This window comes from Lynx canadensis, chromosome C1 (assembly GCF_007474595.2).
Source record: "Lynx canadensis isolate LIC74 chromosome C1, mLynCan4.pri.v2, whole genome shotgun sequence".
Lineage (NCBI taxonomy): Eukaryota > Metazoa > Chordata > Mammalia > Carnivora > Felidae > Lynx > Lynx canadensis.
Window position 1 is genome coordinate 194,337,558 of NC_044310.1, and position 25,076 is coordinate 194,362,633.

General features: G+C 37.2%; 1 protein-coding gene across 29 annotated transcripts in view; it reads left to right on the plus strand.

Annotated features, from left to right (window-relative positions):
* The window catches only part of MAP2 (microtubule associated protein 2), a 285,416-nt gene that overhangs the window by 200,502 nt on the left and 59,838 nt on the right, over window positions 1–25,076 (plus strand). For 28 of the 29 annotated variants that reach the window (XM_030325899.2, XM_030325900.2, XM_030325882.1 and 25 more), the window contains one exon: window positions 7,196–7,480. In XM_030325899.2, coding sequence (XP_030181759.1) covers window positions 7,219–7,480 — 262 coding nt within the window. In that variant the 5' untranslated portion in view covers window positions 7,196–7,218. The remainder of the gene's footprint in view (window positions 1–7,195; window positions 7,481–25,076) is intronic. The other variant, XM_030325886.1, reaches the window with a different exon arrangement.

Here is a 25,076-nt window from a genome sequence, read left to right on the forward strand (position 1 = left end):
CTACAATTATCTAGATTTGACTACTTATAAGGCTCCTGATTCATGGTACTAAAACCTTCTACCCAATATGTGAAAAAGTACTTATTTTACTTAGCAGCATTAAACATATAGGCATCAACTGTATCTAAAAACAAAATTGAATGATTTTACATAAACAAGTAGACAAGGAATTAATCCATATGCCATTTCAACTTGGAATTTAATCTGTAGAAAAACTGTATTCATTCTGGTTTTAATATACGGTGGTATACATTGAATCTTTAAGAGGTTGGAAATCTGATCAATGCCAAGTCATATCATTTGGCCCATATCCCTAGAATCAAAAGTTAATGACAGATTGCCACATGGTAATGAATCTTACATTTTTTAAATAATTAGTCATCAAAGAAATGACTTAGAGTGTAGCAGTGATCAAGGATTCAACAGCTGGGATAAGAGCATGCATTGTTGAGGGGGAAAAGCTACAATTTTTTTTTCTGAAGTTAGTTAATATACTGTGTAGTCTCGGCTTCAGGAGTAGAATCCGGTGATTCATCACTTACATATAACACCCAGTGCTCGTCCCAACAAGTGCCCTCCTTAATGCCCATCACCCATTTTCCCCACCCCCATAACCCTCAGTTTGTTGTTCTCTGTATTTAAGAGTCTCTTATGGTTTGCCTCCCTCTCTGTTTGTATCTAATTTTTCCCTCTCTTCCCCTATGTTAATCTGTTATGTTTCTTAAATTCCACATATGAGTGAAATCATGTATCTATCTTTCTCTGACGGACTTATTTTGCTTAGCATAATACCCTCCATTTCCATCCACATTGTTGCGAATGGCAAGATTTCATTTTTGTTGTTGTTGTTACCTAGTAGTATTCCATTGTATATACATACACCACATCTTAACCCATTCATCAGTTTATGGACATTTGGGCTCTTTCCATACTTTGGCTATTGTCGATAGTGCTGCTGTAAACATTGGGGTGCATGTGTCCCTTCGAATCTGCACTCCTGTGTCCTTTGGATAAATTCCTAGTAGTGCTATTGCTGGGTGATAGGGTAATTCTATTTTTAATTTTTTGAGGAACCTCCATACTGTTTTCCAGAGTGGCTGTACCAGTTTGCATTCCCACCCAACAGAGGGTTGCCCTTTCTCCACATCCTCACCAACATCTGTTGTTTCCTGAGTTGTTAATTTTAGCTACTCTGACTGGTGTGAGGTGGTATCTCATTGTGGTTTTGATTTGTATTTCCCTGATGATGAGTGACATTGAGCATCTTTTCATGTGGCTGTTAGCCATCTGGATGCCTTCTTTGGAGAAGTGCCTATTTATGTCTTCTGCCCATTTCTTCACTGGAATACTTGTTTTTTGGGTGTGGAGTGTGGTAAGTTATTTATAGATGTTCTATACTAACCCTTTATCTGATATGTCATTTGTAAGTATCTACTCCCATTCTGCTGGTTATCTTTTCATTTTGTTGATTGTTTCCTTTGGCAGAAGCAAAAAGCTAGAATTTTAAGAACTGGAATTTTAAAGGCTAGAATTTTGATGAAAGAAGAAAGAACTCTGTTCTTAGAGAAGTCTCAAATATCAGCAGGAAATTGTTAAATAAAAAAAATGGTAGCAAAGATTGAAACTTATCACTCAAGTCCATGACTGACATTTTTGGTGGCACAAGATCTTCTCTCAGCTTTCTTTCCAACTGTGTATCTTTTTTTTTTTTTTAATTTTTTTTTCAACGTTTTTATTTATTTTTGGGACAGAGAGAGACAGAGCATGAACGGGGGAGGGGCAGAGAGAGAGGGAGACACAGAATCGGAAACAGGCTCCAGGCTCCGAGCCATCAGCCCAGAGCCTGATGCAGGGCTCGAACTCACGGACCGCGAGATCGTGACCTGGCTGAAGTCGGACGCTTAACCGACTGCGCCACCCAGGCGCCCCTCCAACTGTGTATCTTAATTGAGATGAATACTGGGGCCTGCAATATGCAGCATAATAGCAATGTAATGATAAAGTCAAGTGAAATATCTCATTCTGATATAAAGAGAAATTTGAACCCTTAAGATCTCCTTTTAAAAAATCCATTTTACAGGGTGCCAGGGTGGCTCAGTCGGTTGAGCGTCCAACTCTTGATCATAGCTTAGGTCTTAATCTCAGGGTCATGAGTTCAAGTCCTGCATTGGGCTCTGTGCTGAGCATGGAGCCTACTTAAAAATAATAATAAAAATTAAAAAAATAAAAATCCATATTACAAGTAGCTGTATCCTCACTGATATTGGCACCTGTGTTTAGCCCTAGCAGGTAAGATTCCCATTGCAAATTTGTTGTACATTGGAAGTCAATGTCTCGGACTTAGTACAGTTCTTTTTAGCTTAATAATTTCCTTGCCCACATTATCAAGCTAGGCTTTTGGAAGAGAGGGATGAGGGGAAGAATTCAGGTAGCTTTTCAGTTTAATTCTCAAGTAAGATGATTGTGTGGCAGATTCCCAGCTGCTCAGTTGTTCAGAGCAGTTAGGATCTGTGATCTTTTGCGATATGGAAAATAGAGTCTTTCTCATTACACAGTAGGAATGGATGTTACAATTTCTAGTACCTCACAAGTTTCCTTCTATATTTTGGAGGGGATTGGAGTTTATCTCAGCTTTCTTATCTTTTTTAATACTACATTCACGGTTTTCAGAGAGATTCAGGTAAAGGAAGACTATATATCAGGAAGAAGAAATGAAAGGAAGCTGTGGTCACTTTTAACTATATTGTAAAACCATTTTGACAAGTGGAAATAATCTACGACCCTAAAACACTGATTAGGAATTTAAGTGAAGTTTACCATGAATGTGTGGGATTTTCATAATACCATGTTGTGATTATAAGTTAGTATGGCCAAATAGTGTGTCCTTTGATTCCAGCAACTTTTCAGTACAGCAGAAGAAAATCTTTCCAAATCATATTTCCTGTCAAAGTAGTTTTGTCAGAGCAATGCTGATTGTAGCTTGAAATCTCCTGAAATGATTTTCACTTAATAGATGGTTAGACTATGTACATTTCAAATACCTAACAAATTAGAAAGTGGCATCTGATTCGTCTGCAAGTGTTTTAAAGTGTATTATCTGAATAGTCTTATCAGGAAGTCAAATAATGCATTTTAGGTAACTAATTCCCTGTATTTATGCCTCTGATATTAATTGGAGCAGCATGACCAGACAGCTCTTTCTTTTTCCAAAATTAGCTTTTATTGATTAATTGAAAAAAAAAAAAAAAAAAAGAATCCAAAGCTCTAAAGCTTTGAACATTAAGGAGTTTGTTTACTTTGTAAATGCCTGGTTTCTTTAAAACAAAGTATCTTACCATTTTAAGGTAATTAATTTTAAGATAATTAATTGATACTGTCCCCAATAAGGCATTGGTTTTTTAGGTTCAAGGTGAAGATTTTTGGTCACTGACAAATCTTCCTCAGAGAGCCTTGGGGAAAAAACTGCCAGTTTTAGCTAGGAGTTTGGGTTCTTATATTGTTTTATTTACTTGGACTATCTGTGGCTAGGACTCTTGGTGTTAAACAAGGGCTAAGATGCAAACCTAAGAATTTCCCAAATCCTTTTGGACATGTTAATAAACATGGCATCAAAAAAAGTCTTCTATGCTAAACTGGTTGGAATGCTTTGGACATCATGCCCATCCCTAAGATTCAAAAGTCCAGTAGCTTATCAAAAACTCTTAAAAACCTCAAGTTATATACATGCCTCTGTAGCTCAGCATTTCTCAAGCTTATTTGAGCACTTTACCACTGTCTTCTTCCCCAAAACACATAACCCAAGACTAATCATGAAAAAAATCAGACAAATTTCAATAGAGGAATTATCTATACCTGACCAGTATTTTTCAAAGTCATCAAAAGCAAGGAAAGTCTGAGAAATTCTAACAGCCAAGAGGAACCTGAAGAGACATGGCAATGAAATGTAATGTATCCTGGATGGAATTTTAGAACAACAACAACAAAAGGACATTAGCTAAAACTAAGATAATCTAAATGAACTATGGACTTTAGTTAATAATAATATATTAATATTTTATAATTAATTATAACAAATATACCATACTAAGGTAAGATGTTAGTGATAGAAAATTGTGTACAGGGGTGCATGGGAACTTCTTGTACAATCTGGTTAATATTTCTATAAATCTAAAACTGTTCTAAAATTATAAAGCCTATTAATTTTTTTAAAGTGGCATTAACAAGGCATGTACTTGTTTTGGGGGAAACTTGCTACTTGCGAGTATTTACTCAGCATGCAAACTAGATTGGATAATTTAGGAATATGGAAATTTAAATTAAACTATTTTAGTAAAGAAAAGTAAAGAAATCGAGGCATATAAAGAAAGGATGCTGAGCCAAGGGTCTCAAATTCAAAGGTGACAATTTGAATCCACATAATTTCTTCAGCCCATTGGACATAGAAGATGCTGCAACAACTGAGAAAAAATATAATCTGTATATACCTAAATGAGGTCCTTTGATTTTTGACTGGAAGACAATGACAGAATGGATTCTAGAACAGTGCAGAATCATCTTTATAAAAGATGTAGGGAAGATTTCAGATGTGTACCTGGAGTGCTTAATTCTGACGGTGCACCCCTTCTATCAGGTTTCCATGTCTCAGACATTTCCCATGTCTGCCTTGGAACATTCTTTCAGTCCCATATAATATCCAGAGACAGATTTGCAAGTAACTCTTGTTATTGTACCAAGTTTTCAGACTCTTGTTCCTGTGGCAATAATTCCAGAAAACTACTTAAAATATTTTATATATAAGGACTTGTAGTATAATGGCTAGTAGTATAATTCTAACAACAATAACAGAGATTGTAACTGTTAATTATTGGACATGACTGGGAATGTGCTGAGCCCTGTATATTTTTCTTTTTTTTCTTTTAATTTTTTTCAAGGTTTATTCATTTTTCAGAGACAGAGAGACAGAGCGTGAGCGGGGAAGGGGCAGAGAGAGAGGGAGACACAGAATCTGAAACAGGCTCCAGGCTCTGAGCTGTCAGCACAGAGCCTGACGCGGGGCCCGAACTCACGGACAGCGAGATCATGACCTGAGCTGAAGTTGGACACCCAGCCGACTGAGCCACCCAAGGCACCCTGCCCTGTATATTTTTCTGTTCAAACTTTACAATAATAAACTAGGCATCATTGTCCTCGCTTTACAGATGAAGAGACACTTCTGGGGATAAAGTTCTTTACACATTGTCGGTGATATAGGGATGTTCCTTGGTTTATTCACAAGCCCTTCAATCAATGCTTTGAAAGCTAAATTCATATCACATTTTAAATATGTTCTTAAGGACAATAAATAGAACCCTTATGGGAAGCAGTTTGGGGGTAGGTTTGGTATTGTAGTCAAATTAGTTTAAATGAGTTAACTCATCTAGCTCTTCCAGCTATGAATAGAAAACTAGAATGAGAACCTGAAGAACACATTGAAATTTGGGGGGGAAAAAAAGACAAATGCTTGTTAGGAATTTGGTGGGAAAGCTTACTTTCTTTACAACTTAGTTTACTTGTGATGTCTCTAAACAGAGCTTAGTAACAGGAAGATTTGTTTTAATACAATTTTGTTTGCTTGTTTGGATGTTTTTACTTGAGTTACTGTTTTGAAAACAGGAAAGTAAAAAAAAAAAAAAAGGAAAGAAAAAGAAAATGGGAAAGTGTTCTTAGTTTCCATCAGAGACAGTCATGGCCTATGTCTCTATCCTCAGTCTGGGAACAGTAGGCCATGAATAAGACTACATTGCTGGCAACAGCTTTCTAGAAGTGAGTAATGAATCATCTGTTATCAACTACATGTCTAAACCTAGTGACATCAGTGTGTAAGTGAAGGCCATGCAATGTCTGTCACTGACTTAATGTGTACAAAACACCTACTCCATGACTTTTTCAAACTTTATTACAATTCACAGTTACTGATACATGTCAGTAATTTAACTTTTCCAGATCTGATTTGACTTAGTTGTGAAATAACATTATAAGGTAGGATGTAGGTCTAATACTGTATTTTTTTATCTTTTCTCTATGTAAGATATACTAAGACAAAATCTTAATATATCTATATATACTCTTAATCCATAGATAGGGTTTAGGAAAATTTGCTGAGAAACTAAGCCAAAACTCTCTTTTAATATACAGTATCCAAGAAAACATATCCATCTCTGGTTTGAATTGAACACCTTTGAAATGGAAAAAGCTAATGTGGGGGCACCTGCGTGGCTCAGTTGGTTAAGCATCTGACTTCAGCTCAGGTCATGATCTCACTGTCATGGGTTCAAGCCCTCATCAGGCTCTATGCTGATAGCTCAGAGCCTGGAGCCGGCTTCACATTCTGTGTCTCCCTCTCTCTCTTCCCCTCCCCAACTTGTGCTCGCTCTCTCTCTCTCTCTCTCTGTCTCTCTCTCTCAAAAATAAATAAACATTAAAAAAAAATTTTTTAAAAGACTAATGTGTTAGCCATTGTCTTTTCTAGGGTTCAGGGAGAATTGTGTTTTTAAATATTTTTTTAAATTTTTTAAAATGTTTATTTTCGAGAGAGAGAGACAGAACATGAGTGGGGGGAGGGGCAGAGAGCGAGGGTGACACAAAATCTGAAACAGGCTCCGGGCTCTGAGCTGTCAGTGCAGAGGCCGACTTGGGGCTCCAACTCACAAACTGTGAGATCATGACCTGAGCCAAAGTTGGATGCTTAACCAACTGAGGCACCCAGGCATCCCTAAGAATTGCTTTTAAAAGAGTACTTCGAGTAGTTTCCCCCAATTCATAATTTCCCCCTCAGCCATTTGTTTTCTCACATACTTCTACCCAATTTTCTCATACTACAAATTTTCCCTATCCTGAAGGATCCCTTGACTCTACTGTATAGTCAATATCATGTATCAATGAAAGTTAGATATCTCCTTAAATGCCAAATACTAGTGTAAAAAATATATATGTAAATTAATGGTGATCCTGTATTAAAAGAACTGATACGCCAGAAGAGATCTGTAAAAACGAAGGTATTAACAACAGCTGTTTTCTTGATATTAACAGTCGATTATTGAGCATGTTTTTTGACCATAGCTAACTATTGAGTTTGCTATAAGTGTGCCCTATCTTAGTAATATTAGATCGTAGTTCCCCACAGTGATGGCCGCTATTGTTTTTATTCCAATCCCAGAAGAGGTCACAAGGTGTAGAAGAATGGCAGATGATCGGAAAGATGAAGCAAAGGCGCCTCACTGGACCTCAGCTCAACTAACAGAAGCATCTGCACATCCACATCCACCTGAGATTAAGGACCAAGGCGGGGCAGGGGAAGGACTTGTCAGAAGCGCCAATGGATTCCCATACAGGGAGGATGAAGAGGGCGCCTTTGGAGAACATGGGTCACAGAGCACCTATTCAGATACCAAAGAGAATGGCATCAATGGAGAGCTGACCTCAGCTGACAGAGAAACAGCAGGTAACCAAGGGCTCCTCTGTCACCAGTGCTGGCTTTGTGCTTTGAAGTCTGTTTAGTCTGAAACTGAATTAATTTACCATGATGACCTTCTTTCACCAGCACAAGGTCTAAAATTCCAGTCCGTCAGGGAAAATAGACACCAAGAAAAAAGAAAAATCTGGAGGAGGAGCCTAACATTCCCCCAAATTAGTTGTATTCTTAATCTCATCTCCCTATTTAGTTTTACCACTTTAACTTTAATGGACAGATGGCTCAGTGTGTGTGTGCTTTTGCTGGTTAACTCTCAGCCTTTTTAACTCATTGAAAGAAAACTTCACAAATGCTTTGAATGTTGTTGGACCTAAATCTGATTGACTGATTAGAAGTGTATGTACATTCTGGGTCAGAAAGCCATATAGAGCCTATCTCCCAGCCTTTTAAAAAAGAGACAGAGAGATTGGGGCGCCTGGCTTGCTCAGTTGGTGGAACGTGCGATTCTTGATCTTGGGGTTGTGAGTTCAAGGCCCAAGTTGAGTATAGATATTACTTTAAAAAAATAAAATCTTAAAATAAAAAGAGAGAGAGAGAATAGGGAAGGGAGGGGAGGGAAGGGAAGGAAACACATACATGGGAACCATTTCATACTTCCTCAGAGAGCTTTTTAAGAACTAATATTACAGATGCTTGAAAGAGAACTTAATTTGGCTTACTCCTAAGTACTTCCTTTCAAAGTGCAATTTCTACCAATAGTCCTCTTTACTCTCATTTATAATAGCTTCCTTGATGGCGTAGTCATTATAAAGCATTAACAGCATAGAGAAACACTTGCTTTCACTATATTCTTCACCATTACTTTCCGATTTTTCTGTCATAAGAATTTAATGTGTTTGTACACAATAACTTGCTGGCATGCTACTCCAAAAGAGTAGGTAAACTATAAGTAATAAGAAAGGTAATGCCTCCTTCAGAGTCATCCCTTGCTTATTCAAAGACCGATTTTCTGCATTCTGTCAGTCAGCAGCACTTATCAACTGTACGCTTTGTTCAAAAAAATACTTAAAATTAATGGGGGTAATATTAAAGGCTTCTCAAATAACTGAAGAGAAATTACATAAGGACATGCTGTAATTTTTTTAATCCACTCATTTGATAAACTACTGTTGAGCATTTTCTATATGCAAGGTATATTAGCTTCTGTGCCAGGGCACTTGCAAGGAGTGGTCTCTGAACTTCACAGAGCAGAGGATGCAGTAGCAGACATGAGGCCTGTGCACACAATTCAAATGCAAAACACAATGTATTGTGTGCCAAATGAGCCGTATAGAAAGGCAAAGTTGAAGAGAGATCATTATTACTTGGGACCAAAGTTCCCAAATTGCGTACAGAAGCATCTTGATAAGTCGCAGCAAACTCAGGGGTGTGGCAGAATATTTTAAATGCTCAAAGGAAACACAGAGATACTCAACATCTGTTAAGCACTACATGACCTCAAGATAGTCCACAGTTGCAACATTCGATTACGGTATAAAATATAAATATAAGTATAAAATCCTTTTCAAGATTTATCTTTATGAAGTCAGGTTTTCAGCTGTGATAAGAAGCAAGTACCCTGCAGAAAGTCATGTGGAACAGGAGAAGAGAGTGGCAGTGTCCAATCTAATTTAAGTATTTGAGCAGCTGCACAGTGCACAACAGACATATATGCCCCATTAGTAAGGAATTGTGGATACAAGAGAAGTAAAAATGTTATTTTTGCCTTTCGTGGCCACAATGAGGATTAAATGAGATAGTAAAGTGTACAAAGTCAATGAATCAAGAAATAGTATCTATTAATTGCCATTAGTATCATTGGCGGTGGTAGTAGTGGTGTAAATATGGACGATAGGGCACTCTTGATCAAGGAATATTTTTCTATTTTTTTTTAAATTTTTTTTTTCAACACTTTTTATTTATTTTTGGGACAGAGAAAGACAGAGCATGAACGGGGGAGGGGCAGAGAGAGAGGGAGACACAGAATCGGAAACAGGCTCCAGGGTCCGAGCCATCAGCCCAGAGCCTGACGCGGGGCTCGAACTCACGGACCGCGAGATCGTGACCTGGCTGAAGTCGGACGCTTAACCGACTGCGCCACCCAGGCGCCCCAAGGAATATTTTTCTAAAGTTGAGTATAATACAACTTGAACAGGGCAGGACCTGAGTGTCAGGAGCACTAACTAGGAACATTTTGAAGAAACTGAAGCATGAAGAGACGAGGACATGAGGAGCAAAATTGTTGTGGGGAAAGCAAGAGATCATGTGATAGACCAACATTTTTCTCATCGTCATATCTTGCAACAGCTGACATTACACTTCAAGGACTCACTAAATGTGTGTTGAATGAGTGAGTGAATGAATGCAAAAGAAGAAAGAAAGTCCTACTTAAATTAATGGTGAATGAAAACTCTTGAAAGTCTTGCTTTGTCTCTTGGGCTCTCACCAGCTGAATCTTACTGATGATGATAGAGGCTTGAAATATACTAAGGAAAAAAATCCCTGTAGCGTGTTTGGTCAAGGAAGAACCAATATCACTTACTATTTCATTTTTTCAGTGGTCTTAATTAAATATTTAAGAGCATCAGAAAAATCTCTTTGCCAGGTCAGTATGTCCTTGCCAGCTTCTTTGAGAAAATAATATAAATTAAAAAGAGATTAACAGATGTTTCTTTTAATTTATGGGTTCAGGACCATCCAGAGTTAATTTTGAATTCAACTCAACATATATCACACGAATCTTGTGCTCCCTTTGAGAAACTGATTCTGAAAGTTCTATATGTGTGTTCATAGTGAAAAAAAGTTGTAAACAGCCGGTTGTGGGTCACCAGAGTGAAGTGTGCAATCCAAACTATGATGTTTCTTAAGTTAAACTCCCTCCAGAAATAACAGGCCATTTTTAAGTCCATAAAATATCCATATGTAGAAAGCTGTGGGAAAGGAAAAATGTGAGATATTGTCTCATATCTACAGAAGATGTTCTAGTGATAATTCAATGTGCAGTTAGATTTTTCTCCAAACTTTTGCTTAATAAAATAATGCATTTTATTATTGATGGTTTATATATAACTGTTTCACAAAGATCATTCCCAATAAAAAGAAGTGTCCTTAAATCTCAAAGATAGTCTTTAGAAATGCTAACCATTGATAATAGGCAACACTAATGTGAGCTGGGCTTGTATTTCAAGGTGATTAAAGAGGACCAGAGGAGCTATATTCTGGCCTCCTCTTTTATCATTCACATGTAATCTATCAGTATATTGCATTTTTTCCCTTACAAAAGATACTCCTCCGGGCACTTTTAACATGACACATTTCCTAGGAACATCAGGTCTTCAGCTACATGTTGTGGTGTCCAAGCCACTACTGGTTGAATCCAGAGATCTTTCTTCTTTCCTTCTTTGCTATAGTCCTCTCTTAATTTTTAGAAACAAATTTTTCCTCAAGGTTGTTTATTTTTATTCATCTCTAAAAACAAGATCCCATAATAAATGAAACCATCACTGCATCACTTCCTTCCTTTTGTCATCAGGTGGGCTTACTTGAACCAGAGATCTTACCTCATTCTCTCTTACCTATGCTTTTCAATGTTCACCTTCATTTCTGGGCCATAATAACTCTTAATTTTTAGATGTGCAAACCCATAGTCAGCTTATCTTTGATCTTATGTGCTGAGGCTGGGAAAGGGGGAGAAGGGAATTCTAGAAGGCAATAATATTTTAAATTATATATATTTTTTTTACAGATTATTCTTCTAGATCTTGGCTCTTTTCTTACAATTGAAAGCTAATCCATAGAAAAGTAGATAGATTTACTTGCTTATTGTATCATAACTTTTAATTACTTTAAGGATTATTCCTGTATTCACTAAAGTAACCTTTTTAGAAGCCATGACATAAAAGTCCCCCCCACCCCCCGCCCCACAAAAGGAGAAACCATTGAGAATCTAGTCATTTAGGAAAGCTGCTATTATAATGAAACTAAAACCATCATTTTTTTAAATTTATTTTTTTATTGAAATATAGTTGACACATAAAGTTACTTTAGTTTCAGGTATACAACATAGTGATTCAACTTCTCTACACATTATGATACACTCCCCACAAATATAGCTGCCATCTGTCACCATACAACACTATTACAGTACCACTGACTGTATTCCCTATGCTGTACCTTTTAGCCCCATGACCTACTCATTCCATAACTGGAAGCCTGTACCTTCCTCTCCACGCTCATCTTGCCCTGCCCCCTCACCCCATTCCCTCTGGCAACTATCGGTTAATTCTCTTTATTTAGGAGTCTCTTTCTGCTTTTTGTTTGTTTTAAAACAGTCATTTTAAATCATCTTCCAAAGCATGAATCATAAAAGGCTTGTAATAAACCTTTCCTCTCTTTTCTGCCTCATCTTTATTGAAGAAAGCAAGAGGACTGCATTTGGTACCCCTAGAGTTCCAATCCTGACTGAAAATTAGTAGCCGCATCTTTTTTTATTTAGAAAAAAAATTTTTTTGTTAAGTTTATTTATTTATTTATTTATTTATTTATTTATTTATTGAGAGAGAGAGAGAGAGAGAGAGAGAGAGCAAGCAAGCGAGTATGAGCAGGGGAGGGGCAGAGAGAGAGAGGGAGAGAGAGAGAACCTCAGGCAGGCTCCACACCATCAATACAGAGCCCAATGTGGGGCTTGAACCCACGAACCATGAGATCATGACCTGAGCCGAAACCAAAAGTCAGATGCTTAACTGACTGAGCCACTCAGGCGCCCCTAAGAGCCGTATCTTTAAGTTTCTTATCTCTCTTATCATATTAGCATTCATATCAAGATCACTGGAAGAGACAGGTAAGACCACCTTTCAGTCCTCCTCTTTACTGGTGTAGTCACCCATCTGAGATCCCATGACCACAGCCAGACTGCAGGTCTCCAGCTGCATAGACCTGTGCGCTTCCCACACCCCACTCTGCCAGATTCAGAGCAGCACGGCCAGCTGCAGCTGTTACCAATTATAGCCTTCTTCTATTACAGAACGGCCACATCCCTGTACCTTTCAGCATGACAGAAAATCCTAACTTTAGTCTTGATTTTAGCATGAATGGAGCAAGAAAGGGAGCAATTCTCAGAAGTTTATAGATGCCACAACATTGAAGTATTTAAAATCATGCTTTTGTGGAGCACCTGGGTAGTTCAGTCTGTTAAGCATCCGACTCTTGATTTTAGCTCAGGTCATGAACTCATCGTTTGTGAGTTCGAGCCCTGCATGGGGCTTTGCTCTGGCAGTGCAGAGCCCGCTTGGGATTCTCTCTCTCTCAAAACAAATAAATAAACGTAAAAAAAAAAAAAATCATGCTTTCATGATTTTGACTCTCCTAAGGTGCAATGCTTTCAACACAAGTAAGAAAGACCAGTCAGGGGGTAAAGGCCTTTGTGATCATCAAAAGTCGGTATCAGCCATCTCTTGGAGTAAATTTAAAGATTAAAGGACATTTCTCCAGTTACCCCCATTCCAGTTCTCCAGAGCTGCTTTGTTTTCCCAACATCCTGGGGATCCTATTCAGGTCTCCTTCCTGCTGCGGCCGTGAGATCTGTAAAAGCTGTTCCAGGTGACACACTATTGCTTTTTCAGAGCTTACCAATGGAGCTGTGCCTTTGGAAGCCTTGACCTGCACTTTAACCTCCCCAAAGCTTAGACAGCCAGGTGATCAACATACTGAGATACGCAAGTTTATTGTTGCTGGAATTAGAAGCTGAGGCTTAAAAATACATAAAGGAGGAAAAGTTTGTCATCATTCACATGCAAAAAGTTGAATATACCTTTAAGCTTCTCTTTCCCTTTTTCATTTTAGGAAATGTGAACCTGCCTTTTTCTTACCTCTCTCATTTTTCCTGCCTCCATTCCTAGATTTGAGACTTACTGGCAGGAGTCACCATCCCATTTAAAATATGGCATATTGTATATGATATTTTATTAATGTACGCAGGGCCAAAAAAAGTACAGAACCATGTCTCTGTGAGACGACTAAAGCCATCTGCACCACCCCACAAGGCAAGTAAACACGCTGGCCTAACAATACAAGAGATTGCAGATTTTCCTTGTTGCCACGGCAACCACTCATTGCTCTAGCTGCCATTTCCCTGAGCTGCGCAGAGAGAGGAGTGTGCAGAGCACAGTTATTTAGCATTCAAGGCTGGATCTGCAGAAAAGCACCAGGGCCTCACTGCGAAGCGTCTGGGCCTGGAGGCGCCGATAGATGAGTACACAAAATGGGGATCTCGTCCGTGGTTTCCTTTGAATGGTTAGGCATCTGGGGCTGGAAAGAGTAAGAAAGACAGGATTGATTGAAAAAAAAAAAGAAAGGCAATTCCACAAGGTTTGTATTTGTCATGTTTGCTTTGTCCTTATGTGGTCTCTATACCATTTGAGGCAGATTTGGGCATTAACTTCAATCATAAACTGTGGCTTGTCTTGTTGGTAAATAGAAGGGTCTGAACCTGATGGAGAGCTTGCTTACATGGACGTTATAACAATGAACTGTATCTCCTACTCTTGGTAAGATATGAGCTTGTATATAGATATGAGCTTGTATATAGATATTGATAGCTAGAGCTTAAAATGTTTGCACAAAGTGGAGGAAAAGACAGGCACCAGATAACGTTGTTTACTTAAATGCACAGTTAGGGGTGGTTCTTCCTGTAAAAATTGACTTCACATCTCTCTTTGCTCTTCAGCGGAAGTCTTAAAGTAGAATGAGATTGTCTTAAGTCAGTAATTCTGAATCAAAATATAAGGAAACATGATTTCTCTAGACTTATTTTAATTAAACCCAGTGATGTAACAAATTAAAATATGATTTTGTTCCTTGGAATTTTAATTGCCTACAAACATTTCCAGTTGTGAGGAGCAAGGCTCTAACACAATATAATAAGATATTTGAAAACTAATATTAATTTGCATACACATTTACTCCCATGTATATTCTTCCACAAAATGCCTCCCATGCACTTGGTGAAAATTAGTCCCATTTCTTTACATCTTGTTTTATACTAAATGTCAGAACCACAATCCCAATCACTAAAAAAAAAATATTGTTTATCATTCTCTTTGGGCACTGACACTGAAAAATTATTTTGTTGAATTTGAATCTTAATGACTGCAACAGATTTGAGCTAAGAAAAATTAAGACCTACTTGTAAAATTATTCTGTCTGGCTTTTTTTTTTAATGTAAATATAATTTAATTATCACTGTGTTTTCTTACTTGACCCTCTCCCCTGATCCTGTATTTTCCAAGACATTATCACATTTCCTCCTCTCTAATTTGCTATCATGTTTTGTCATCATATTTTTTTAAGGTATTTTTGAGGTTTTTAAAATCTCCACTTAGGGAAGAATTCTACATGCCCCATAAAATCCATTTGCAGTGAGCAGATGAAAATAATCAGTCATGGAAGCAAGTCTTCCTGGATTTATTTTTGGACAATGTAAGCCTTTGTTTTGATTAGCCTTATGCATAGCCTTTATCTGTCTCTTGTTCCATTTCTTTTTTTTTTTTTAAGTTTATTTATTTACTTTGATGGGGGAGGAGCAGAGAGAGGGAGAGATAAAGAATCCCAAGCAGGCTGCATGCTGTTAGTGCAAAGCCTGATGCAGGGTTTGAACTCATGGACCATAAGATAATGACCTAAGCTGAAATCAAGAGTCAGACGCTCAACTGACTGTCTCTTGTTCTATTACTAAGAATTCTGTCCTCACAGGGGGCGCCTGAGTGGCTCAGTTGGTTAAACACCCAACTTCGCCTCAGGTCATTATCTCACAGTTTGTGGGTTCGAGCCCCGCTTCAGGCTCTGTGCTACAGCTCAGAGCGTGGAGCCTGCTTCACATTCTGTGTCTCCCTCTCTCTCTGCTCCTCCCCCACTTGTGTTCTCTCTCTCTCAAAAATAAATAAACATTAAAAAAAAAAAAGAATTCTCTCCTCACAAAAAAAAAAAAAGAGAACAACTTTAATAGTAATTTGCAACAAATAAATTCCTCTGATATCTTGAGAATATATTAATCATTGATCAACAATGTATTTTTTAAGTGTAACATATATAAATTAACTATATTGCTTGTATGTGCCTGAGAAAAATATCTGTCCCTATTACCAAATACCACCTCAAGGGCTGGCTCTGGTTTTGATGTTACTGTTGCTAAGCGGTTAGTAGACCAGGGAGTATCTCACGGTCATCGGTCATCGCTCCTCCTGTCCTTCCTCCCCTTCCTCCCCTTACGACTCTTTCTGCTTCAGGGTACCAAGCCTTTTCCTCTCATTCCCTCACACTTCACTGCTCCTTAGCACATTACATAAAGCACGTGCTTTGACTGTCAGGGGAGTCTGGAAATTCATTTCAGGAGCAGATGAACAGAATAACTGGTGCTGCCTTGCAGATCTGATAGTGAAAGCATGATCTGACTTGGCATCGTGAGTCCTGAGGGGAAAAGGACACTGAGCCGCTTGCTGCCTGCTCACGGTGCGGCTCATCTCACAGAATGAGTCACCATTCGGCAACACTCATAGAAAATACAATTCAAAACCCAGCCAAACTGATGACATATGTCTTAGGCTCTCATTGCAACTTTTAATAAATATGCAAATGCTAGGTGGTTATTAGAACACAGAAATGAGAACAAAATGTCTGTTTCTACAACTTATTTCAAAAGTTCAAACCTTAAGACGTTAGGCAAAATGACTAATAACAGAGGAATCAAGATTCAGAGAAAAATCATCTTTAATAGTATGATTCAGCTTCAGCAGCCTGAAAGCTAGATTCAAGATTTTCTGTCCAAATTTTTTATTTGGAAAGACAGATTGAGACAGTGTTGGGATATGAGCATCTCTGATTCTTCCATAAGTGACTCCAGCATGAAGGGTCAACTCCCCTGAGTGAACTAACAACCTTCTCTTTTGCAAAACAAGTTACATTTGCCCAACTAATCAGTGGTTTTATTCGTGTTCTGCATTGAACCAGTGATGGCAAAATGTTTTGAAAAGGTGCATATCCCACAGGAGAGGTTTTCAGAGTCCACGGTCCAAGATCCAGAACTGATGTTGATTTTATTCTTTCCAAGGAATCTCTTCTTCTGAACACCTGCATGTAACATGTTCGTATCTTGCTAATAGCACTCATCATATGGATCATGTTACTGGGCTTCTTACCTGTTTTAATCTGCAGCCCTAGGTTGTTAGTGTTTCGAGGTAGAAGCTGTGCTTCATTCATCATTTCACGTCCCTTTCGGTACGTGATGCAATGATTGTTTCCTATAGTAAGTACGAATCAATATTTTTGAATTGATATAAAGAAGAGAAAGAGTTCATATCCATGCTAGGTTTTGAGATCAGGAATCTCATAAGCAAAACAGGGCTCCAAAAATCATTTCACGGTATGAGCAACGCACTTGAGAGAATGATTGTATTGAGAGAAATGCTGGATATAAAGAAGCAAAAGGAGAAACTGAGAGAGGAAGCTAGAATCAAAGTGAGGACTATCGAACTGTTGGCTGGAACAGAAAGGAATTAAGTAGGAACTCAGAAATACTGTAGTGAAAAGAAAGTCAAGAAAGGATATAGCGGAAGATGGCATGGTCTAAAAATGAGAGTGTAAGTTTGGAGTAAAGAAAATATACCTTTGACTTAATTAAGGTAGCAGTATGACACCTGATTAGAAATATTTTCTTGATTGTAAAAATTAATGAACTGGAAAGAGTATGGAAACTCAGGGTAAATGACCTAAGACACATCTATAGCAGCTAAGAAACACATGGACAGTGAATAAATTCTCATGCTCATTCCTGCAAAATTGAGCCCGATATAACAGTTGGCTCCACTTGAAAGGCACTGAAATATCCTGCAAACAGCTTTACAGTTCTTATCCCTGTTGATCCTCTCGTGTAATGTGTAAGGATCGCCTCACTGTTCTAGGTCAGGAGCTCATATTAGTTTCATTTCTGACAAATGGACAATCTGAATCTTAAAGCAAATGAATATTCTAAGTCATAGATTTAATTATCCTTCTTTAAAGGAATATACCAGTTTTGTCTTGGAGAGATGAATCTTATTTTTGAAGGTCAGCCTGAATAAAAGTATCACCAATGTCCTTTTTCTCTCTACTTCATCTTTGAGTCTGTAAAATGATTTGCAAAGATAAGTTCTTCGGTAATAAACAGCATTTCTCTACTGAATAACAGGGATATTTATTTGTTAACTTTAGGAAAAATGTTTGATTTCAATTGGATATGCTTCTCTAGTTTCATTATTTTAAAAAATGATAAGAGTTTTTTGTAACCCATTTTTTTTCCTTTTTGGTATATTAAAATGAAAGATGCTCCCATTTGTGTTTTCTGATTCTAATCATCAAGTATTTTAGTATTTATAAGACTGTTTTTCTTCTCCATAAGAGAAAATCATCATCATCATTTACTATTGCTTTTATAAGCTGTTTTAAAAATGAAATTTTTAGATACTTTTTGCATTTTGCATGTTGCTATCCTTTATCTTAAAGCCTATGTACATTTTCTCTTTCTTAAAAAATTGTTTATTGTTTTTCCTCATCAGCTTAGAAACTAGAGATTTGTGCCTAAAGCATTGGAAAGATTGGAATAAATCTGCTTTACTCAAAGTTTTACCAGAACAAAAATGCTAACCTAGGGAAAACTGCTTTTTTTCCCCAAAAAAAAAAAAAAAAAAAAGCTTGACCTAGGTGATAAAGCATGGAAGATATTCCTCCAGATCAGTTCTCACCCAATTCTTAAAAGTCTTGATTTCAATCAGAAAACAAAGAACTGAGTTTGAAGCAAATACAGATTGTACTCTCCTAAAAAGTCACATTTTAGGAGGGGAAGTTCATGTATTTGGGGTAATAATGATCCCTGTGACCCCTGTCCTCATGACATATCTGCCATCCAGCCTATGAAAATTATAGTGCTTGAAATGCCCTGTGGACCACACCGAACTTAACACATGATCTGAATGAAGCATTAAAAATACTGCTCAAGATGGGGTGCCTGGGTGGCTCAGTCGGTTAAGCATCTGACTTCAACTCATGTTATGATCTCATGGTTCATGGGTTCGAGCCCCACGTAGGGCTCTGTACTGACAGCTCGGAGCCTGGAGCCCGCTTCAGAATCTGTGTTTCCCTGTTTCTCTGCCTCTCCCCCACTCACGTTCTCTCTCTCTCTCTCTTTCTCTCTCTCTTTCTCTCTCTCAAAAATAAATAAACATTAAAATAAATTTTTTTAAATACTCTCAAGAACTTGGATGTTTTGGTGACACAGATTTCCTTTCTAGTTGGATTTCATTGTTTAAGGTGGAGTAAATTGAAGCTACCCTCACTGATAATTTAATATCTTAGGACTGGATTCACCAGATGAGATTGAATTTGTTTTTTGGGTTTTTTTTTTTTTTTAGTGTGAAAAATTATAAACTTCCCAAATTATGTTTAACTTTTTAAAGTAAATTTTTAAAATGATGAGCATTTCTTCAATTCTAATTGGAAATGCTTGAGTCTCCTGTGCCCCAAATAATGCTGAGTTTCACCTCTGCCTTATGCTCTGTGATGCAATTGGATATGAAAAAACTATATAAATACAAAGTATTTTTCTTCACCTGGTCTGTAGAGAAGTGAAAATTACCACATATGCTTTTTAGAAAATATTTTGGAAAATCTGTTTGATTAAAATATTGAGGTGGTTCTTTTATTTTGTCCTATAAAATTTTAAGTATGATGCTTTAATTCATATGGTTGCATTAAGACCATACTTCTCTTCCTATAGCTTTTGATTACCTTTTTCCTATCAGACCACGTTATTCATGCCTCTGCATTTCATGTTGCATGTCAGAATTAGCCAAAAAACAAAAAAAAGAGCAGAAATAACAAAGTTCCCTGATTTCATGAAAGTTTTTCCTTTTATAGCAAACTTTTCTTCAGGAAAACAAAACCCCAAAATAAGCCCAAATAAAACATTATTGGGGGTAGAGGATATCTCTAAAAGTTGGGAAGAAAGTCTTGGTAAACTTTCAAGGGAAATAGAAATGAACCAGAAATATTTTCAGGCTTCTTCTTAGAACCAGGAATTGGGCAACTTGTTTGTGATCTACCGTGTACAAAATAACAAAATTATAATTTAATTTTGAAAAAATAAAAGCTACAAGTCCAGATATACAAATTTTTCTTATATCTCAGGAAGAAAATAATATACCTTTTCATGTTTTTTATAGTAAATTGGATTTTACTGCCATGAAATGAAATGAAGGTTTATGAAATCTGATTTACCTTAGCATGAAGTAACCCCATCTATCCCTTACATGGGATTGTGGTTTTCATGCCACATGAAACTCTCTGTTTTTAAACATAGTACAGCTTATAGTTACGGTAGCATCTGCCTACCTGGGGCCTGCCCTAAGCAAAATTATGAAGAAAATAAAACTTACCTTGAACACCTTTGGCTTTGGTTCCTGAATCTCCATTTCTTCGTTTTCTTCAGATTGTCTGTATGCATCTGAAGCTACCTCATGTGGTCAGGATCCCCCCCTCAACCCCATGCAAATCCCTTGCTTGATGTCAGCCTACCCACCTAGATAACATCTGGTCCTTACTTTTTTTTTTTTTTTTCAATTCTGCCACTCCATCAAAATCAATCTATTTTTCTCTTTCTGCTGGGCTTCTACAATAGAACAACCAGAACTGTTACCATAATCAGTTACAGCTTTATGCTTTCTAGATGTTGTTTACGTTCTGATATAAAGCTTCAATGTCTTTGGCTGATTGAAGCATGATATAGATGGCACCCACAATTTGCAAGTATTTCTAGAAGTATACTTTGTAACAATGATACCAATACACAGAGAAGAGATAGAGATTGACATGGTAAATAACACTGAAGCAAACTCATCAATGTAAAATTTTATTTCAACAGATCTCTAAGAGGTATTTTCTAAAGTAGAATGTGTATGTTATTTGCAAATTTCTGAAGAAAACTTTGAAGTTACTATTGTTCTTGTTTGTTATACATAATGAAACTTTTGAATCTGTGGATGGAGAGAAATTCATTTAATAACATTTTTTAAAAAATTTTTTTTAACGTTTATTTATTTTTGAGACAGAGAGAGACAGAGCATGAACGGGGGAGGGTCACAGAGAGAGGGAGACACAAAATCTGAAACAGGCTCCAGGCTCTGAGCGGTCAGCACAGAGCCCGACGTGGGGCTCGACCCCACCGACCATGAGATCATGACCTGAGCCGAAGTCGGACGCTTAACCGACCAAGCCACCCAGGCGCCCCCATTTAATAACATTTTCTATGGGATGCATTAATCAATCCAGAATACAAAAGTAGTCATCTTTATTCTAGAATAATTCTTGTCATGAAGAAATTAAAAATTCTATTGAAGTCTTTCCTCTTTCCTATCATAATGTGACCAAATTACAAATATAACTTTGGACTTGACACTTATTTTCTTACTTAAAGGATCTTGCAAAGTCTCTTGATTTTGTTACTTAGAGGTCCTAGAAAAAAGTCTTTAGGGGCACCTGGGTGGCTCAGTTGGTTAAGTGTCCGACTTCAGCTCAGGTCACGATCTCACGGACCGTGAGTTCCAGCCCCGAGTCGGGCTCTGGGCTGATGGCTTAGAGCCTGGAGCCTACTTCCGGTTCTGTGTCTCCCCCTCTCTCTGCCCCTCCCCCATTCATGCTCTGTCCCTCTCTGTCTCAAAAATAAATAAACGTTAAAAAAAATTAAAAAAAGAAAAAAGTCTTTAACTATTATTAATTTTACTTGTTTGGAACTTTTCCAGAGAATGTGCCACACTTATCTTGTGTTGTGGCTGAGCTTTTATTTAACAAAAATTATTAATGAATAATAGAGGGATAGCTCAAAACTCTATCTTCTTATTTTTCTTTTTGTTTTATTTTCACGGCATTTTAGTTTTCAGAATTTCATAATGTAATTAATTCTATTGTACCTTTGCCCACAGATTATTGAATTACGGTTCTCTGGTATATGTATATTCATTTATAATTTGAAATTTATAAAGAATTACCGTATACACTTATTAGTGACTTGAAATCTGCCAAGTGGTTTTAGGGCTTGTGTAAAGAGAATATTTGTGGATGATATTTTATATAGCTATAATGGCAAAAATAAAACAGGCAGTTATAGAAGATGGAGAATCACTTATTTAAAACATTCATAGTTCATGAGAGACTTGATAAGAAGAAAGCACATAAGGTTGATGTATATGCTGCTATTTGCACATTCATTCTTAGAAACATGGTGGGACTGGAGGCTTAAGCAAACTATAATTACATAAAAATCATGTTGGTCTCTCTATGTGCTGATTGTACCCTACGATGTGTTGTGAACAAAGTGATTTTCCTATCACACAGTTCCTAAATTCCATATGCTTCTAGGTCACAAGGCCTCCGAAGGCCTTACATACAAAGCATGTAAGTTATACTATGATGGGGATGAGATAGAAGCAGTGAACAAAAGGTGATTTCTGCCATTTTATCATAACAAACACTTTCTCCTAGAAGAAATAACTAAGTTTATAGAAGTAACTAGTAAAAACTATTCCTGGTATATAGACAACTTACATTTCGAAAGTTTACTCCAATGACTTTTTTTGGAACCTGGAATACTTTTCCATTTTTCCGTCATATCCTCTGTCTGAAGCATTCCTAAGTTTTGAAACTATAGGAACATAGGGGTACCTGGGTGCTCAGTCGGTTGAGCGTCTGACTTTGGCTCAGGTCATGATCTCACGGTTTGTGACTTCGAGCCCCATGTCAGTCTCTGTGCTGACAGCTCAGAGCCTGGAGCCTGCTTCAGATTCTGTGTCTCCCTCTCTATGTGCCTTCCCCACTCACACTCTGTCTCTCTCGCGTGCACTCTCAAAAATAAACATTTAAAAAAATTTTTGAAACTTTAGGAACATTTATTCACCCAAATCTTAGCCTCACTCTAGGTGGTCAAAGTCTTTGAGGTACCCAAGTACAAGTGGAACTTTAAAAACATGGAGATACTTTTATGTATATGAGTGCTGGCGTGCGCGCGCACACACACACACACACACACACACACACTACTGCATTTCTACACAAACGTTTAAATTTTGTTTATCCCACAGTTACTCTAAGTGTGAATTTATTTAAGGTGTCTTAGTTTTATTGATATTTCATCTTCCCATTAATGTTATTAATGATGTCTCATTGGACTTAATGCAGAAATGTTATTAATGTTATTAATAATGTCTCAAGACTTAATTTACCTCAAATGCATTTCTCCCCCATAAACTAAATTGATCTTTGTTTTAATCAGTAAGTCTTTAGAAGAAACCTTTCGAAGAAAGGTATGCAAAGACCTACAGCTGCAACATTGGCAAGGGTGACCCTTTGAGATCAGAGTCTGACTAAGGAAGGATATGCCAGTGCTGGCCTCTTTAATTAATGCTGAGGTGCCAAGGAAACAAACAAACAAAAACCAACAATCTGCTCTTTTAATTTCCTTCTTCACCAGTTGATTGCAGGAAATAGTTTCAGAGGAACCATTTGCTCTCCAAATTAAGCAAGGAACTTTTCTTCTTTCCCTGTTTTTATGAATTTATCAAGGGTATTTGTCTAGCACAGTGCTTCCAACTACACAGTGCTTTCCTTGTTGACTAGCTTCCATCAGCAGCAGCAATTAGCACCCGTTTCCTAGGCAACCATTCTGTACCCTACTGAGAAAAACCTTTCCTTGTCAGGAGCATTCTGTCTAAAATTGTTTTGTTTTCCTTCTTTCACAAGTGTACGGTAGGCTTACTTGTCATTTCTTTTAACACGGCATTATTATGTCCATTATTCTTAAAAGCAGAAACATTTACTGGCTTTTATATTCCATATGGTTGAGTTTATTGTTAGTGTCTCTTACTTCTCCCTTAACAACCTGAAAGAAATCAACAAAAATATGTTCTCAAGCATATGCCAACTTGTTTTGGATTTTTTGTCCACAGTCTAATTGGTGAGCCTTTGCATGTTCAAGTAATCACAGCTGGTCCTGATGAAAACTCAAAGAGTACACGTTCAAAATCAAACTTCTGTGTCTACCAACAATGTCGTGTTGCTCAGAGGCAAGTTGAAGTTTCCGGGACCACTGAGAAAGTTTTAACTCCATTGCTTTTGTTATGAATCAGCCAAGCAATATCAATAGATTAACATAACAAAATAACTAAACTAGAAATATGTGCCAAAAAACAGGGCCTTGGGACTGTGTTAAAAATTTGACGTGATAAAATACCAGAGGAACATAGCAACGGTATAGCATGAATCAGCACTTGGAATAAGCCAGAAGGTTATAACAGCTATACATGCTGAATAGTATTGCATACTACTGAATAATACTATAGGTAGAGTAAAATTTAGTTTATCATTTTAGTTTAATGGCAGGCACCTGACATATTGTGTGTTGGGCAGTGGTTCAGCATTTAGGCAAGGAGGTACTCATGGGGGAAAATGACAGAATTATCTCTGTATGTGGCAAAAACTTTCGTATCTTTATATCTTGTCAAATGATGATTATAGACTTCGATGACCGCAAGACAGCAAGAGTGATTAAACCAGTGATACAGAATTTAAATGAGCAACTGATATATATATCATTGCATTTAATTGTCACAACACACCAAAAGGTGAACACCAGTTTAATTCCCACTTTACAGATGGGGAATCTGAAGGTTAGAGAGATTGTCACTCACTTGCAGCTAGTAAGAGATAGAGGCAGAATTTTCTGACACCACAATCTACTACTCTAAAATATTTGAACTACACCAATATAATTCAAAGTGTTGTCTAAATGGGACCGTAAGTTACCTTTATCCATTATTTTGCCAGTTTTCCCATCGAGAAAATGTATTATTGTGTGGATTCAATATGTTGATGAGAAATAAAAGTGCCTGGGGTAGCAACTTATAAATTTGTATCACAATATGATGTTTATTCATTATTTAGGTGAAATATAAGTAGCTTAGCATGATATCTTTTGAGGATTATCAGGTAGGTTTCTGTAGACGCAAGCATGTCTTAATTAGTGTCTTATCCCTATTTGCCTCCTATATGTATTTCTACCAGTTTATTTCCCCAATACCAACAAAAAATATTCTTTCTTTCCAGAATTCATTTTATCTACCAAGGGCTTCCTTGATAGTGTTTTTTGAATACTGGCCCCATCTCCATTGCCCAGAATAAGTTTTTAGGACAGACTTCACTTTTTACTTAAAGGTGTTTATCTATATAGTGATGATCTGTTATCACCCATGGCTCTGTCACCTGGGTTGTATCTTTAAATCTCTTATTTTGTATCAGCCTATCATTTTAATAGACAAATGTGTTTTAAATAAGTTGATTTTAATGTTTTCCTTCAAACTGATTTAGGGTCGCATTACTTACCAAATTAGATCCCAGTTGTCATTCATTTTATTTAGATATGATATGACTTAGAACCATGTCATGAAATATTTTTGTAATACTTACAGAAACTGTCTCACTAACTGTAATGACACTATTAAAAAATAATAATATT